Source organism: Drosophila nasuta, chromosome 2R (genome assembly GCF_023558535.2).
Source record: "Drosophila nasuta strain 15112-1781.00 chromosome 2R, ASM2355853v1, whole genome shotgun sequence".
NCBI lineage: Eukaryota > Metazoa > Arthropoda > Insecta > Diptera > Drosophilidae > Drosophila > Drosophila nasuta.
The window spans coordinates 14,172,889-14,191,689 of NC_083456.1; the positions used below are offsets into that span (position 1 = coordinate 14,172,889).

At 40.3% G+C, this 18,801-nt stretch overlaps 1 protein-coding gene across 2 annotated transcripts; it reads right to left on the reverse strand.

The window, feature by feature from the left end:
- Positions 1-214: 214 nt before the first annotated feature.
- LOC132784805 (protein obstructor-E) lies at positions 215-12,742 on the reverse strand. 2 transcript variants are annotated; one of them, XM_060790664.1, is made up of 5 exons: positions 12,517-12,742; positions 5,576-5,785; positions 5,326-5,514; positions 5,056-5,266; positions 215-975 (listed from the first exon to the last, which is right to left on the reverse strand). In XM_060790664.1, exons 1-5 carry the CDS (start codon positions 12,557-12,559, stop codon positions 756-758), a joined length of 873 nt encoding a protein of 290 aa, XP_060646647.1. In that variant the 5' UTR covers positions 12,560-12,742; the 3' UTR covers positions 215-755. The 2 variants fall into 2 exon arrangements, with proteins under 2 accessions (XP_060646647.1, XP_060646648.1); XM_060790665.1 differs by lacking the exon at positions 215-975 and adding an exon at positions 4,040-4,690 and having other exon boundaries at positions 12,517-12,739.
- Between the last annotated feature and the right edge of the window lie 6,059 nt (positions 12,743-18,801).

Consider the following 18,801-nt stretch of genomic DNA (forward strand, 5'->3'; position numbering starts at 1 on the left):
GTTGCTCGACTGATTAAAATATTTGTTTTATGCTCATGCACTACTCCATGCATTGTTGCATTGTTTTGTCCAATAACAATGCAAATGTTTTCTAAGGGCTTTTTTGACAATATTCGATTGCACTTTAATTCTATTTAGCTGGAAGAATTGAATTTAATTGCTTTTCAGTTGTATTTATATTTTATTAAACTTAAAACGTATATTTCATTTATTTACAATTACATTACATATACTTGTATTTATTGCTGTTTATGTTCTTGCTTGTGTATGTATTTATTTTTTATTCAGCATTTGGTTAATAAGTTAAATCTGACTGCTTTGAATTTGGTCTATATCATGAACGACTTCGGGGGAGGGGCGGAGGCTTCTGTAAATGCTAACGAAGCCAAATACCTATTCGGCTGTCAACAGCCAGTTTAAAATATATTTTGCGAGTGGATAGGGCTTGTGGTTTCCACTTATTTTACATAATTAAAGGGAATTTTCATTGATAATATGTTATGTGTATGCTTTAAGGTCTATTGTCTTGGTAACTCATTCTATTTTGGCTGTTAAACTTTGATTTCATTTTTATGTTAGTTGAAGGTTTTCGTTTCGGCATGTTTGAAGGGCTTCTCTTTCTTTTCACTGTATCTATCTTTTGTTCAGTCTTTAAAGTCAACTGTTAAACAATATACGAGTATTTCTTAATATTCTTTGTTGCATATTTAACGCTGTGTGTGTGTGTGTGTTTTTTTGTGTGTTGGCAAGCCTTTTCAACCCGCTGGCATGGCGGCTGTATCTGCTTTCAGCTTCAGCTTCTCGCTCTTTGCTCTTTGCTCTCTTTCTCTCTCATCGGCGTCGTCATCGGCGCGCTCCATGCGTTCAGGACTGTGTTCAATCCCAACTGCCATGGCTTTTGTATGCTGGTTTTGTGTTGTTAAAAGCCCAGTTTTTTTTAAAGCTTTGAGGTCTACATCGCCATAGTAATCCTCGCTATAAACGAGAAATACAAGATATTAAAAAATACATGCATAAAAATAAATGTTCATTTTTTTCGGTGTTTTTTTCTACGTATACGTAATGTTAACAAAGCGTACCGATTTTTACTTTGAATTTACTTTGATTTACTTAATTAAATTCTTTTTTCATTTTGTTTTGCATTTTGCTTGTCTTTGCTTGCGGTTTGCTTGACACGTGCGTGTTTCTCTGGGTTTGAGTTGTGTATGTTTTGTCTAACAAAAAGAGGAAGCTCTAACAAAATAGTTACAACATTTTCGTAATCAAGTCTAAATTACGTAAAGGACAATCTGTTTAGGAGATCCTTTTGTGCGACTTTTCTACCCGGAATGCTACCCAATACTGATTGCTATTTTTATTCTGCTATGTTGCGCTTTGCGGGCTACTAAATCAACAAAAGAAGAAAATTTTTATGAAAACCATAATTAAAAATAATTTCGTTAAAAACTTGTTAGAGGAGAAGGAGTGTGGGGCGAGGGCTAATGAAAGGGCGACTACCACACAAGCATTTTGCGCAATGGCTAGCTGACTGGCTGAATAGAATAGCAAGCGAAAGGCAACAGGACATCAAGGATTAAAAGAATCTGCTCTTTGTTTCCTGGCATCCCGCAGTGGCAACAATATCAACAGCTAGGGCCACAACTGACACACACACATAGCGTATGCGGGGCAACAGCAAATTGCCTTTAAAGCAGCAGCAGAGCAGGACATAAGGACAAGGATGTGGACGTGCTGTCAGGCAGCTGTAGCAGCAGCAGCAGCAGGACATACTCGTATGTTTGTAGAGCTTCATACAAAATGCGCGATGTGGTCTGCCAGGCAAGGCCAGCAAATGACAAAAAGCGCAAGGCTATTAAATTAAATTAAATGGAATTGGCCAAAAACCCAATGACAAGGCATTGAGTCAATGTGTGGCATGTAAGATACGAAATATGAAAAGAAATTATTCTCGATATTGTTGTTGTTGTTGTTTTTGTGCAACTGGTAACAGAGAAGCTGAATATAATCTTGCTCTGTATGATAGATATACAATATGATGTGTTTTATATTTACGCGACGCGTAAGTAGTCTACAGCTTTTAGTTTACTGCTCTGCGTTCTGCTCGCTGCGTTTATATCATTAAAATTAATTAGAGTCAAAACGTTAAAAGGATTTTCATAGCCAGCTAGCAGCTCTCAGCGTGGTTATTATCCATCAACAGCAGCAGCAATAGCAACAGCAACAACCGTCCTGGTCGACCTCAGGACATTGCTGCTTCCATCTTTATTCCAAACAGTTATTGTTGCTACTACTGCATCGGGGTCAGAGTGAGAGTCTTGGTGAGGGGGGAAGTGGGCAAGTTGAATGGACAGTTGTATAACTTTGTTTAATCATTTTTGTTTATAAAACACTTTTATGTGCTTTGGGGTTTGCGCTCTTTCTCTCTCTTCACATTCTTAGCTCTGATCAAATCTGCTAACCTCAGTTTCCTCCGTCTCAGCTCCTTGCATAGTTGACGGGGCCAAAGTACTCGCTGCAACTGCAGATGCTTGCAGCAACTTTTAATTGGAGATTGCTCACTCACAGCAAACGCAGAAGCAGCAGTAGCAGCAACATCACCAGCAGCAAAACAGGTGAAAGCAAAAGATGACAGAGAGCGGTTTACTCTGGTTGTTGCCAGGATTTACATCATGCTCTCTCTTTCCCTTTCGCTTTCTCTCTCTCTCTCTCTCTCGTTCTATTGCTGTGTGTACATAAACTGTTTTTGTTACCGCAGTCTAAGTAGACCAACAGCAACAAGCAGCCAAGAGCGCCAAGTACGAATTATGTGCATGCCGACCACTTTGTGCTAATTTTCCAAAATGTTGTAGCCCTTTGCTTTGTGCGGCTTTTCATGCATTTGCCAGCAAAAGCTTAACCAAACCAACACATAGACATAGACTGAGGAACTGCACACACACACATACAGTTACAGCTTACATAGCGTAGCTGGAAATGTCCTTTCGACGCTTAGGCAACTTGTGCAACGCCTGCGCCTTGAGTTTGTATAGCTTTATAATTTTTATTTAATTAGTTTTAAAACTTTTTCAAAAATGTGGGTGTGTGGGTATCCACATACTATACACACACGCTTACACACACACACAGCAGCGGCACATAGAAAAGTCAACGCGCAACTAGGAAAAGTTAAGTTTGTCGGCTTTTATGATGTAGCGACATCAGACCACATTCTGCCCTTCTCTTCCTCTATATAGTGCTTGGCTGCTACCATTATCAAGGTACCACTGCCCACGTGCTACAACCATCTTTCATTCATATGTATGTGTGTGCACACGTACATGTGTTTGTGCAGTTCTTGGTTCTGCCTGCAATTGTGTTGATAATTTGAAAATTCATTTAAAGTTTTTGTATCGCGTTTTTGTTTATAGAATCTAATGAATAATTAACAAAGTTCTTGTGCATTTCAAAAGATGTCAACGACGTCGACAACATTGGCAAAGACTTCCCGGGCGGTCGAAAAGGCTGCCAACTTTTCATTTGCGACAAATATGGCTGGCGTCGCAAAGTTTTCTGTTTACTTATTATTTACAGACTCTACGACTTCAGACAAAAAGTCAGAGCCAAGAAGTAGCACAAGAGCACACTTCTCTCTCTTTCTTCTATCTCCTTCCACCTCCCTCCTTACTCCTCCCATTCCGATTCTCAGTAATGCTCCCACTCTCGAAAAACCCCCAATGGCAAATTTATAAATAATTTACGAGTGTTTACGAGTTTGCTATTTTCTGCGCGTACTTTTGCCAGCCGTGAAGCCCCAAAAATTGTTTGACATTTAGTTGCATAAATAGAGCTTTAAATCGTCGACTTGGCTCAACTTTTCCTAGGTGATGTTTGCTTTTACTTTCGGTTCAAGACATTTTAGTGATAATAATGATGTTGAAATGGCAATAACGATTGAAAGCATTTAGTGTTAGCTTCGTGGAAGATAGAATAAAGAAAAAATAGTTCAGGAATCTACATATTTCCTATCAAATAAATGAGTATTGCTTTTTTTTTTAGGTTTTTGTGTATATTTTTTGTTTTTTATGTATAAAATAAAATTATAAGCTTATAAACAAAGATCACTTAAATGTAAAAAATCTCTCAATTTTACGCTTCTTTTTCGAAAGATTTTTTCTCTCTCCTCGATGTTCTTTTCTGTTTTTTCGCACAAATAATTACATTCTTTTTCTTATTTTTGAAATCGTATTTGGCCCTGAATTAAACATGGTCTTTAGATTTTTGCAATTTGGAAAACAGAAACCAAGAGATTCATATCAACAATTTGACTCATAGAAATAATAGAAATACGAAAAGTTGCAGGGCATTAAAATAGAATATGATTTAGATTTGATTTTGTTGATTTGAGGCTGGCTGAGTATTCTTGTTAGGTGACTTTGTGATGTGAGAGTAGGAAAGTTGGGCAAAGGAATTGAGTTGATATTATTGTTGAGTTTTGTTGTAGTTGTTGTTGATGTTGTTGTTGTTGTTGGTTTTCATCTCAATCTTGTTATAGTATTTTTTTGTTGCTGTTTAGTAATTGTTGTTATTATATGTTTATGAGGTGGCAGCTTTGGTTTTGGGCGCGCTCTTGGTGCGACCTTCAGTGTTCAATCCAGCTAGAAGCTCGCTTTTGCGGATGCTCTTCAGATCCAGATCACCATAGTAGTCTTCGCTGTAATTGTAAAGGGACGAGGTAAAGAGAAATGTGAGAATAGGCCAAGAGATATGTATGTAAATGTGTGCTGTTTGTTTTATTTGTCGTGAATAGATTGAAGTGTGTGAAAAGTGTGCAAAGAATTTAGACAGTGCCAGTGATGATTGATGATTGTTGCTACACATATACAGAGTAGAAGAAGGGTCTCTTACAATGCTACCAAAACATATAAATGCTACTGTTCTCGTTTTTCTGAGCTCTGTGTTCAGTTTTGTGGTGTGCAAGCATGGCAATAACTCAAACTCAAATCAGCGGTTTCAAGCAATCAAAGCAAAAAACAAAGTGCAAACAAAAATTTTTTAAATATAACAGTGAAAACTTACCAGCCGGGAACATCCTCGGGATCCTCGCAGTTGCCAGTGCCGTCACTGTCGCCAATCTTGAAGACAGTACCAATGGGGCAACCATACTCGCGGGCAACACCCTCCAAGCAGATGTAGTACTTGCGGCAATCCTCGGGGTGAGCGTGACGCGAGAAGGAACCAGCATTTGCCAGCTCACCAGCAGCAGGGCAGGCAAAGCCATTAGCAACCTCTGCAAAGCCATTGCGAATTAGTTGGAGTGAGAGTAGAGTTAGTTGGCGTGAAACTCACCTTCGTTCTTGCACTCTGGCACCTGATCGGCCCACATGCAGACGCGAGCATCACGATCGTAGGCAAGACCGGGCGAGCACTGATATCTGGATGGTTCACCGTTCCAGCAGTTCCAGAACACATCGCATTTGTTCTCATCGGGGAAGATGCCGTACAGACGAGCGCAGTGTGGCGTGGCAATTGGTGCCTCTGTTATATGAATTTCCCAATTAGCTATTTGCACCGTGTGGCATTTATAGACGAAACTTACCCAACTCTGTGCGTTCACCGCAATCAACGTTGTGCAGATAGTCACAGTTTTCGGTGAGGAATTTCGAGTCCGTAGCATCAAAGGCAAGACCATTGCCGCAGGTCTTCAGCTCGGAGACGCCATTATCGCACTTCCAATATTTGTCACAGGACGTCTCGTGTGGATAGAAACCGAAGTCATCGGGGCACTTGAAGCTCTGTTGGGCCACGGCTGTAAATGCAAATTGGCCACATGAGTAAATTCACAACAGTACACTCGCTCATACATCACAATGCACTTTCCAATTAATTGCAACGCATGTGTTGATCTAATTGTGCATCATTTATGGGCACCCAAATCGCCCCCCAGTTGTTGGGTTGCGGCTAAAAATGTGCGAAATGCGGCACATAATAAGCCCCACAGTGCCAATGAGCATAACTCAAACTCAAACAGGCAAATAGTAACAGTGCCGAAGCCGTGTTGCAATTGCGTGGCACAAACAATTGCCAACGGGCGGCTGTTTGTTTAATGAATACAAACATCACAATACATATGGCATTTCAATATACAATTTACGAGTTTTTTTCCGGGGGTACTTCTTTACTTCGATACATGTTGTATGGTGTACAACGATTTGTCATCTTGGCCAAAAGGCATTCACTTTAAAAAGTCGCAATGTCTGAGACGATGGCTGCCAATAAATCTTGTTGGCTGGTAACTTTCAACAGACAGCTCAAGAGAGACCTGAGATTCACAAGATACCCACGAATATACCATATATATGTGTATGTACTTTTGAGTGTTGACAGCTCAGGGCCAACTGCATTTACTTTTTGCACAGCTTTTGTTTTTTGTTTTTCTGTTTTTTTTTTGGGCGATGAAATTACACCGTCACCGCCCGCCACAGCCACAGCCAACGATATCGACATCTACACCGCTGCTGAAGCCGAACCCTGTGGCAGAGTTGAAGCACCTGAAACGCGCCACCAAGGACTTATAGCTACCTCTCTCTCTCTCGCTTCAGAGCAGATGTCCCCTTTTCAAAGTGCGGAGAAGCGGGGGGCTGAGAGCAACCACAAAGCGTAACGAACTAAATTGCATTTATACACCTAACTAATGCGGTATTTTACTGGGATGCAATGCGTTTTATTTAATTTCGTTTAATTTTGTTTCATTTGAAATCGAAATCAAATGTCAGCAGCGCCACCTGTTGAAATGAACAAATACAAAATACAGAGTTTCCTACCCCGATTTCGACCTGCCCCAATCCCGCTCTATCTGTGTGTGTGATAATCTAATTGCAAAGCCGCAAAACTGCGGTCACACTTCAAATGCTCAATCAAAAGTGAGCTGCATTGCTGTAATTCTGCCATTTCTACCATTCCTATCAGCCTTCTAAGCGCGCATCATTGCCAGCCACAACATCGGTGCAAAAAAAAATTTATAATGGAAAATAAAAAAATATATATGTATGTGTACTAAAGAATCTGGGCATAAACAACATGTAATTTTCATGTTGTGCAAACTAATCAAATATCAAAAATGAGTATGTTATGCAGAGAACAGGAAAATCCAAACTGTTCGGCGTTTATGAAATAATTTGCAGAATTTAATTAAAAACTTTGTTTTTATATGGAATTTATTTATAGAGACGCACGCTCGTTATACCGAGTACGAATATGTAAACAAGTTCATAATAATTTTTTACATATATATAATATTTTGCTATAATTTGCCACACACAATATTATTTTGGCTTTCGTTCGTCGAGCCAGTTTGAAAGCTATTTTAGTCAATTGAATGTAATAAAATGGCAACATATTTTTGCTCCTCCATATTTGGTATTGTTTTGTGTTCATTTGTTTACTGTTTATTACGCATCGTTTTTCAGATTTTTGGTATTTTTCGAATTGAATTGTTTTGCAATTTGCACAAATTATAATGCATCTCATTATCAGTACAGCTTTTAGTCGCTTTAATAGTTAATCTTTGGTATTGTTAGCAGCAGCTGCTTCAGCTGCAAAGCTCAGGTGCGTCAGCTAATAAACATTTCAAACATGCACTTTCATGTGCACTTAGAAGCTGAACACACACACATATTCGTAGCCACAACATTTAACAACTAACAAACAAAACGAACTCTGTGAGTGCAGAAGCCAACAGTTATAATAATTTAGTTTGTTGTTGCAGCAACTGAAGCAACGGCGCAAAAAAGCGCAATGCGAGTGGAAATGAGAATGGGAATGTGAATGGGAATGTGAGTCTAAAAGGGTATTAGTATGGGAATATGTATTGCCAGCGGCTGGCAACTCTGGCAGCCGCAGCAGACCGCAGCACTAATGCGCTTACATATGTAGCGTACATAGTTTGCTTGTGCTGTTGCAGTCGATGCCCACAGTGATGATTACATTAAGTTATGTACATAAGTATGTCTCTGTTTGTGTGTGAGTGTGTGAGTATTTTGTCGCGCACTGTAAATACCACATGTTAACTAAACAATTACCTCTCAGCAGAAGTTTGCAGTTTGCCACTGACCGCTAGCTACACGGGGCGTATACGCAATAAATTCCGCCATTCGAATAGAAACTAAAAATGATCAATATTACACACGATTAGCGAGCGTGTGATCTGAATTAGTTAAGAGACTATTTCCTTGAATTGACAATCATAATAAACAACCTTGGAACAAACTGATGTCATTCGCAAATATCTCGAATATTTTAACTGTTAATTATTCTGTTCTAGAAGCGGGCCGCTAAATGAAAGCGAAAGACATAACACAGCGACTAGAAGTGTATTTGTGATTTCTAGAAACCGGTTGAACCAGAAACCATGCGGGAAAACTACTTACTAACCCACTCAGAGATTGAGCTGAGAATGTTTCGCAAGTGTTGACTGTGTTGGCCACAGTTCCGGCCGGCGCACCTTGATCTATCTATTAGTATCTCAGATTTTTTTTTTTGCTTTGTGTCGCATTCGCATGTCAAATGGTCAATCTCATAAATTAACAACTATAGTTAGACAGATTGCCGCATGTTGCATGTTGCATGTTGTTTAATTTGCTGTTTGCAATAATTGTTTTATCTATCAATTTTGCGCGCTTAATTACGTTTTTTAACGTTTGCTGCCACATTGCGTAAACAATACACTTGGTGTCTGTGATTGTGGAAATATGTATTTATGCGTGTGTGTGTGTGTATTTAAATAATAAATTTTTATTGACATTTTAACAGTAAAACCGCCAATTGTATTGGTCTTGTCGGTTGAATGAGCATCGTTGCTACTCAGCTTCATGTTGTTGTTGTTGTTGCTGTTTATCTACTGCTGTTCATCCGGTCGTCCATTAACATAATCATTTAATTAACCAAAACTGTATACGCGCACACACACACACACACGCACACTAATTATAAAGTTGATAAAGCGACTCATAACGCAGCAAAGGAGCAAAAAACGAGGAGAAAATGAATTAATTTATGTTGCACCTAAATGACAGACATTGTCAAGATGCAAATAAAAAATAAATTAATAATTTAACTTGAACAACAATTTGCAGTTGCATTATTTATTTACAACAATGCAAAATGATATGTGATATTCGTTCGCATGGCGGAGCGCTTATTAAACTGCAGCCAATTAATTCCAAATTGTCCAGAGAGTAAAAGCTGCTCTGGTGCACATTTTAATAGCATAATTTGTATCGATGTCTGTGATATGTAATTGATATGTTAAGTATATGCACTACTTGATCATTCATCAATGCTGTCTCCTTTCTAGGATCCATATCCATATCCATATCATGTCTCTTTTAGCTATGTACGTGTCTGCAAAAATACTATCATGACAAATAATGGCAAATTTGCATTTCATGTCATGCAGCCTGCGATACAGTGAGTCATAAATTTGAATATCAACAGCACAACGAGCGCATTGAACCCCGGACTAGAAGTGCTTACACTCTCTCTCTCACTCTCTTTCTCGTAAAAGGGCTTTCAATTCCAATGAAAAACAGGCACAAACACACACTTGAGTCAACTGCTAGGACTTCTTTGCTAGACTATCTATCCATCTAAGAACTATCTACAGTGGCGAGCTCTGTTTTCAGGCTCATAATCGTTAGCAGCAAGCGCTGCAATCACAGTGCTTTTTCTTCGTTTCTTTTTTTGCTAGACAAAGCCAACTCACAATAGGTGTCTGTGGCACTTGTAACTATCTATCATTTGCCTGTGGCAAATTTTGTTGTTATTGTTGCAGAAGTTGTTGTAGTTGTTGCCATTGTTGGTATGTCTGTACTAAAGCCAAGACATCGCCCGGCCATATAAATCAAGAAAATTGCTGACATTTAAGCACGTTTCATTTCATTCCATTTCATTTTACTTTTGGCTTCGACTATAGCCTCTTTGCCATATAGAATTGGTATTTACACAGCACCAACAACAATACCAACTCTTTAGCAGCATTTCCGCTAAATGTTGTTGCTGTCTTGGTCTTTTCCAAAAACAGTTTTTCCATATTGTGGCTCGCATTCGCATTTATAGCTTGCCAGCTAGCCAACCCCTGAAGAACCAAACCGTAATGATATTTAAATATTTACCCACATTGCTGACGGCATGCAACGTATGTAGGTTAATCTGCGTTTGAATTGTTTGCCTATTCTTGGTTGTTGGTTGTTGCTGTTACTATTACTATCACTGTTGTTTGGTTGTTGTGCGTCATCGTGCTGAATCCTCAATAGTTTTTGACGCGTCACATTGAGCAATAAATCCGTTTAGCTGAAATGCCTTAGCAATGAGCCGACGTAAAAGTTATAGATTTATTTTCAAATTTACCGCATCGACGACAGCCTGAGCAGGCGCCAAAATCGTTGCCACTGCCACCAAAAGTGGAATGCAAATTGACTTTCGAGAAGCGTCAGCGCATTTAAGAGTTGTGTTTTGTTCTCCCACACACACAGACACACACATGCACAAATACATTCACAGACTTGTCTGACCCCATAAATCAGCACAGATACCCAGCTAAACAAAATGTAAGAGTGTGTGCTTGTATGTATTTTTGGACTGCTAATGCAACCTATAGCAGGCCGCGCAGCTGTATGTGTTGGCCATTTCATTTGATTTTGTTGCCACAAAATAAAAACTTTTCAAGCGTGACTTGCTGCTGCCACTGTCGCTGTTGCTGTTGTTATTGTTGCGGTGTGGCAATAACAAAATGGCAAAATATACACAGACATATATTGTTTGTATTTGCTACGCTTTTTGCTGCCGCTGTTGCTGTTGCTGTTTCTGCTTGATACTAAACCGCAGCAACTAAACAGCCAATGCATACTAAACAGCCAATGCAAAAAAGACAGAAAACAGAAAACGAAAATATATCTATATGTTTGCTTTTATTTTGAAAGAAGCAGCAGCAAAAAAGTCGCGCAACGCGCAACCAAATGCGGAAATTTATTGTGTTTTTCGTCGCTTTTCGGAAATCTTTTGAACGCTTAAATTGTTTATTGCTGTGATTAGCATGCTTGTGGCAACAATTGTGTGTGTTGTTGGGACCCAGCTCCACTTGGGCCAAGTGTTTGCTTATTTGGCCAGCCTTTGAGTTCCCATTCAAGCCGAACAAGTGCTGTTGCATAATTTATGCCAAACAGTACCAAACGACAGCAACAATAATAATAATACAAGTAGTGGCAACGGACAACAAGCAACTTGAACTTGACAATGCTCACTGCATTCGTTCGTGCGTTCGTTCGTTGTTTAGGCCCATTAAATGTTTATGCGCTGGCAGTCGTCGACTCTGTTGTTAAGTTTAATAACTTTAAAATTGTTGGCAATTAAAAGTAAGCAGCGAAATTGCCTTGCGGCCAAACACAACAAAATGCATAACACGCTATTAGCCAGCGGCGCTAGCAAATTTTTGTTGTTTTTGCGTTTGCTAGTTGAGCTTTGATTTGAGTTCGAGTTGAATAACCAAAACCAAAAATTCAAAGAAAAAATAAAATGAATCTGAAATACAAAACCGTCAACAGCATGACGGCAACTGACTTTTGATGGCCCAGATGAAACGAGTTTTTATTAATGGGTAATTGGGCGTGGCGACATACTTAAAATTCCATATGCCTAACCCTCGCTGTTATCTTTCAATTAGCCGGTAATTTATTTTTTGCAAGAAACCTTTCAATGTCAATGTCATAATGTGTGGTTAAAAAAGGATTGTGTGCAAATCTAAAGGATTATCGAAAATAAATACTACAAGATCAAAAGCTACAGCAGTGGACAGCAGCAAGTTTTGATTGTGAAATCAAAGTAGAGAGCAACGAAGCTGAACCAGACAGACAGACGAAGCTGTTGTAACTTCTTGTACTCTTAAAGGCGTCGCCCGATGAGGTAATGAAATCGCAACGAGCCAAAAAGATACAGATACATCTACAGTCATAGATATAGATATAGATACAGATAGACGAATGAATGTGTGTTTGTGTGTGGGGCACTAAAAATGCAAGTAAACGTGTCGGGTTGCTGCACACAACACAACAACTGGCTAGCAGTCGAGGTCTGGCTCGATTACGCTTATGGTTTTTGCTTTGCATTTGGATATGTTGCCTTTTTTCCGCCTTCTATTGAAGTAAAAGTGGGGCAGACAGGCAAGCTGGGTGATAGTTGATCACATTTGTTGCACAAGCAGGCAGCGCTTAATGTTATAACACTCTCGATTTTAACACATTTTCACATTGTTGTTTTGGTTACTCTTAATGTTGCTGTTGCTGTTGCTGCTGCTGTTTGCTGTTGTAGTTGAGCGCTTTTCGAGTGTCCTTCAGAGAGTTGCAAGCTCACTGATTACGTAAGCGGAAAAACGTTTTTGTCTTCTCATATTTTGGTTTTTTTTTTCATTTTACGATAGTCTTTGTGGTTGTTGTCGTTGCTTTGCTTCTCTTGAGTATCATCAAATAACTATCAAGTAATACATACCGGCTCCGAATAATGCCACAAATACAACTAAAAATTTCTTCATTGTTTTTGCGGTTATTTGTGTTGTTGTTGTTGTTGGGTGTTTTTGGCGATTTAAAGCGTTAGCGTTGTGGCGACGAAACGTAACCGAATCTTGAGAGGGGGGCGAACGGTTCAGCACTTGAACAACAAAACTTGACTGCGCACCACTTGGACCGACGACTTGAACTGTGTGTGGCTGTGGCTGGTGCGGGAGCTTTTTATACCGCTGCGCACGCGCACAAGCCGCGAACAATCCAGACAGACGTTGGCGTCGCCGTTCGCCGTCGACGCGCGCTGCGCTGCCGACTGCGACGCTGGCGACGTTCACTGCAACGGTATCGAGCGCAGTCTGAGCTGAGCCTAGGCTCATAGCAGTCAGCTTTGGCACAACACTCACACACACTTAGTCCGTCTCTTTCTCTATCTCTCGTTCTCTCTCGTTCGTCTATTCATGTCTCTCTCTGGCACTGTTTTCCTTTCGCTAGCGCTCTCGCTCGTTTTTGCTGGGTGTGCGCGTGTAATTGTAATTGTAAACGTCGCGTCACTTTAACTGTAGTTGCGCGCTTGTTTTGTATGCAGGCAGCGAACTGTTTGTGGCCCGGCAGCGACGTTGACAGCGACGTCAGCGTCAAAAAAATCTTACCATTGTTGTGCCCCAAACCATTCGTCAATTGATCAGCGGCATTACGTTTTGCATTTTGAGGCGGGGGTTGCAAATGGAATGTTTGCCTGAAAGTTCAGCTAAATAAGAGCGTGTGTGTATGTTATATATAGGTGTGTGTGTGTGTGTGTGTGTGTCGGTTCACAACTAGCATCCAATTTGTGTTATTGCTGACGCTTCAAGCTAATTATGACGAGGGATTTCGTTCAAGTGCCGGCCTGAGGGCACGGCTCTTTCTACCTACCCAAAAAAAAAGCAAAAAATTCATGCCAAAATTCATAGTTGAACTTCACCTCATTGGCTGTATACATACAGTGTACGTATATGCATTTGTGGGTGTGTAACTCTGTGTGTTTCGTGGCTGAGTCATGCGGCTGGCATTTTTTTTTTTGCTTTTGATTTGTGCCAATTGCTCTAGGCACATAATCGTATTGCGCATACGCCACGTTGTCTGTCTAGAACAGCGCAACTCTTACTTTGATTCGATTGGCCAAGCGACGACGACCTATTAAAAGTTAATCAATGCAATTAACATGATTTCTTAATGTAAAAGCAATGTGATGGTCAACCGGTGACCGGCAATGTAAGCAATTGAAATAATGCCGCCATCGTACATAAACAAATACGCATTCATTGCCTGCGGTCTCTCTCTCTCTCTCTCTCACACTCTCTCACTCTCTTAACTAGCTGACATTAAAAACAGGCCGTCAACTGTCGATGCGTGCAGCAAGTAAAAGGTAGGCCAGCGAGTTGAACATGTAGTTGCAGTTGCAGTTGTTGTTGTTGGCGACTATTAAAACTGACCCAGCACGGCGGTCAACGGCAGCCACTCAACGGCGCCGTTGTCGTACAACAACCACGGCAAAGGCAACAACAAAAATGTGAAATAACAAAAATTGCTGGAAATGTGTGCAATTAAATGCAAGAAATGTGATTCAAGGTTTCGGAATGCAGGAAGAATATGAAATTACAGACAGAGACAGAGACAGAGTCAGAGAGCCAAGAGTCAGTCGGCTGCATATTGTGGCCAGAACAATTACAGCTGCCACAGATACTGAGTCTGACACGCAGAGACTGAGTCGAGAGTGGTTGGCTCGACTTGGTGTGGCTTGGCCAGGTTTGTTGTACTGTGTTATTGAAGTGGTCTCTAGAAAACTTGAGGCTGCCCACAACGCCAGACAACGAACCAGTTTTAGAAGTGCAAAAAACAACAGCAACAATAAACACAAACTAAGCTACCTTGTCAGTTATGCTTTCGCTTTCAATAACTGCTGCTGTTGCTGCTGCTACCGCTGCTGCTAGTTGCATGCAATATGCATGTGAGACTAGTTAAGTATACGAATGCATACTCTAAATATATGTACACATACTTATAGCATATTCGCTTACAAAGAAAAGGCCAGGCTGCGACCGCTGAGAGCGTTGTCTGGATGTTTTGCTTACTTACAAAAAGAATTGTCGTACTTCGCAGGAGCTAAAAAGAGTTAAAACATTTTTAGGGTTTGTTTTGTGGCCAGCCCCAAACTGTTAAACTTGTTTGCCATGCAGCTGTCAGACGTCTAGCTGGCTTGTTATAGATTTTCGGTTTCTTAAAGTCGGGTTTGCTGGCCTGGCATTTCGGGGATTGTGCAGCTACGAGGCGTTCCAATCAACCAAAAATTGAATGCCAAATTGTGTCAGAGCAGTCAAAATTCTTTGCAGCGAACTCGCTGTTTAAATCTAAGTAGTAAATGGTTGGCTAACTTGCTAGCCTGCTAGCCTGCTGGCTTGTTGGCTGGTTCATAGTAGTAATTTGTAGACAAGAAATTAAAAGTATTTGAAAAATGCAAAAATTGCATCAGCGCCGCCGCACACTTTGCACACAGATTGTGAGCAGTGGTTTTTAATTGTTGACTTTTGCGGCCCATTTGTGGGTGGGTGCGGCGTTAGCCTCAGTTTCAGCTTCAGATTCAGATTCAAAGTTGTAACCAACATTGCTGTCGTATGTAGCGTATGTGCAACGCGGAAGAAAAGTTGTTTGGCCTGGCCTACTCACTTTTGCCCCCCTTCCATCTCCCATTCATCCATCCCTCCTCTCTTATGCCGCAATACCTTGTTGAATGCATGCCATTTGTATGCTATCTGATTCGTCGCACACCCATACTTTAACTACTTTAGTGTGTGTGTGTGAGTGTTCAATTAAGCAAACACCAAACGACTGTCTGATTTGGCTTCTGCAAGTTCTTAACTTGTATTTAGCAAGTGCATTTCGAAACGGTAATTTGTCGTTAACTGTAGCTGCCGCAAGTTCGTGAGTGGAATCTTTCGTTCGTCATTCGGTTTGGAACCTACAGTTAAGATCCGTTAAAACGGCTCATACTCAATTCAACTGACGCTTGAAGTCGCTTAATAATTGATTGTATGGAAATGTTCTGGATATGACTTTGAAAGCCTGAGATTTCAAGTGCGAGGCGAAAGCGATTTGTCAGGCTAAACTTAAATTGATTTCAACTAATTAAGGTTATATGCAAATAGTTAATGCTCACAACGAGGTCTCAGCATTGCGATAAATTTACAGGATGAAAAGTTATATGTAACTATTAAATTGTAAAATGTTTAAAATGCATCTATATCATATTTAATTACCCTCAGCATTCAGCTGATCTGCTCTCTATTCGTTAGCCTCTCACATTGAAATGTATTAACCATTTTAGCGACAACAATTTATGTAAGTTTTATAATGTTTTACCTATCGATCGAGTCCCGAACAACTGCAACAATATCGTAAAATCTTTGAGCTTTGAGCATATAAAACTGCAGTTTGATCTGCAGTGTTGTGGTGTTTTATTCAAACGTAACGGCATGATTTCTAATATGTATTGAACAATACTATTTGCCCATTTCTCATTTCACAGTTCACAGTTTTCATTTATTAACTAATTTCGGATTTACGTAATCTCCCAAAGTGTTCAAGCCTCAACGACGGCGTTTACACGCAACCACAGTCGAGGTCAATGATCAGTGAAATTTACTTTCAAAAAATCTGCTTTTCAGCTTTTCTGTTTCTGTTGACTGAAAAGCGCTCGGCTTGAGCGGAAGCCTAAGCGTTATTTAGATTAATTTGTTTGTAATATCCAATACAACAACAACAACAATAACAAAACTGATCGTGTATCTTGAAGATCTTTTGTAATGTGGCTCAGCTTTTGGGACACATGAGTAGCTTGCTAAAAGTGAAGTGTGAGCGAGAGAGCAAGTGAGAGAGAAAGAGTCATTATAATTATCTTCATTATCAATGCCTGCCCACACCACAAAGTAGGTACGTTTGTATGTATGTATGTAAAGATACCCATTAGCCATCTAAAGCCCGCTAACAAAACCAAAACCAAACCCAGCCCAACCCATTCCAATCACGACAATGGGGCGCTGCATTTTACCACACTTGAAATCGCAATACAATGAATACATCTGCATAATTAATTCCCACTAACGAAGATGTTGAGTTAATGAGTTGGATGGATGTTTTGCACCAAAATGAAGGCAACACAGACGCGCAGGTTGTTGACTTCTTCTCCATCTCCATCTTCGTCTCCATCTTCGCGTTCGCCTTCGCCTATGCCTTCATTGTCGAGAGCTACTCTGCTGCTGCTCATTTTCAGGGAGCCCACTTTCAGTTTCAATGCGCCATGGCTTATGCACTTGGCAGCAGCTGTCACATCCGTCCAACATCGTCGGTGCCACATAAAAACCATTTGCCACACACACACACAGATCTATTTTTAATTATGGTCATTTTGAGGACTTGATATTTGGCTGGGAATTTTTCGGGGATTTGAACACAAACCCTGCCGTGTTAGCCGTCAGTTTCAATTTCTCTCTGTGTGTGTGTGTGTGTGTGTCTGCGTCCAAAACGAAACTTTACTTCAAATCGGAACTGATGTGATTTTAATTATTTATTTGGAAACGCAATTACAACAAGCACAGATGTGTAGTTGGAGCAGCTGCGTGTCATCGTCCTGCAGTTCCTGCCAATCTCAACTTAAAACCAAGGACAGTTTATTGTTATCTGTCAATTGTGTTGGCTTTTTTATCACACGCATACATACAAGACCTGCAGTTTCATTTAATGGATTCAACATGCACGAATCGTATCGATTCGAATCGCATTCAATTCGATTTCAGCTCATTTCTCACCATAAAATATGCATTGTTTTTTTTTCTTTTTTGCCGGCAACTGAACGCGCCTTGCCAAAAACTAGGTTATAACCTTGAAATCCACAAAAGAAACGTTGAAAATTTCAAAGCTATCAATAAATTCATGTCGCAGCGTCACAAAAGGGCGGCGAGGGGTGCCATCACATCAACATCATCAAAAGAAAGCCACACAAATCGACGAACTAGAAGAAAACACACAAAACAATGAGCACACAAACACACGAAATATATTCAAATCCATGCTAAACCCCATTAAAATGCTAAATAGTAGTCGAAGTCCGCAGTCCGTATGAGATGTCGTTTCGCAATGCCATCTCAAAATAAAAATCATATACGAAAAGGCCGGGAAATACTACTATTTGGTTGCTAGATTATTGCATTTGAAATTGCCAAAGGTCAGACCAGCTGGCTGACTGGTTGACTGCATCATAACGGTGCACAGCGAGCGCATCCCAACACCAGGCAATGTCCCACTCTTTGAGCCATGTCAACACTAGGCTTCATCATCATCATCAGTGCCGACACCATCTGCGTTGTTGTCATCGTTGTTGCTACATACTACTATAGACTGCATTCATACGATCCATCGAATGCGTGGCGACTCGAAGCTGTTTGGCAACAACAACAACAACAACAACAAAACACCATATGACAATTAACTATATAACGAAAATTTGTACAAATTGACAACGGCCGCTGCGCGAGAGTGAAAGAAGAGAGGAAACAAGCCAAAAAAAATGAAGAAAAAAACTGGATTTATAATTTCAATGGCCAAACACGCAAGAAATCGAGCCAAGGTCACTGCGAAGCTGCGACGTCGAAAGAAATTGTGGAATCATGGAATAATTGTGCGACTATAAACGTGGCTTGCTCTCTGCCATTCAGGATTGCATTCGACTGTGCAGAACGGCTTTTTGAGACTGGTAAGCATACAAGTACATATAAATATGTTTGCCACTTGCAATTATTGAGACGGTAGCACACGCGGCTGTGGCTGCTGCTGTTGCTGATGATAATGATGTTGCTGAAGATGCCGATGAAGATTCGCATTCGCATTTGCCGACGTGTTAAACATGTTTTGATCGCTTAGCGCAAAAATCCGGTTGCTCAAAAATGCGTAAAGTGGGACGATGTCGCTCCTTTACAAACAGCAATAACAACGCTTAGTAATATTATTAAATGCCTGACAAGTTGCCGGGCAAAATGCCAAAACAAAAACAAAACTTCAGCAAAGAGGGGGGCAACAACAATAACATCAAATCAATTAACAACAAGCAAACAAACGTCCAATCCAATGATCAGAGCTCTCATTTTTATATTGTTATTGCTTTGTTGTAGTTGTAGTTGTAGTTGGTGCTGTTGTTGTTGCTGGCCTCATTGGGCAGGTGTTGATCAATACCAATAAAAAA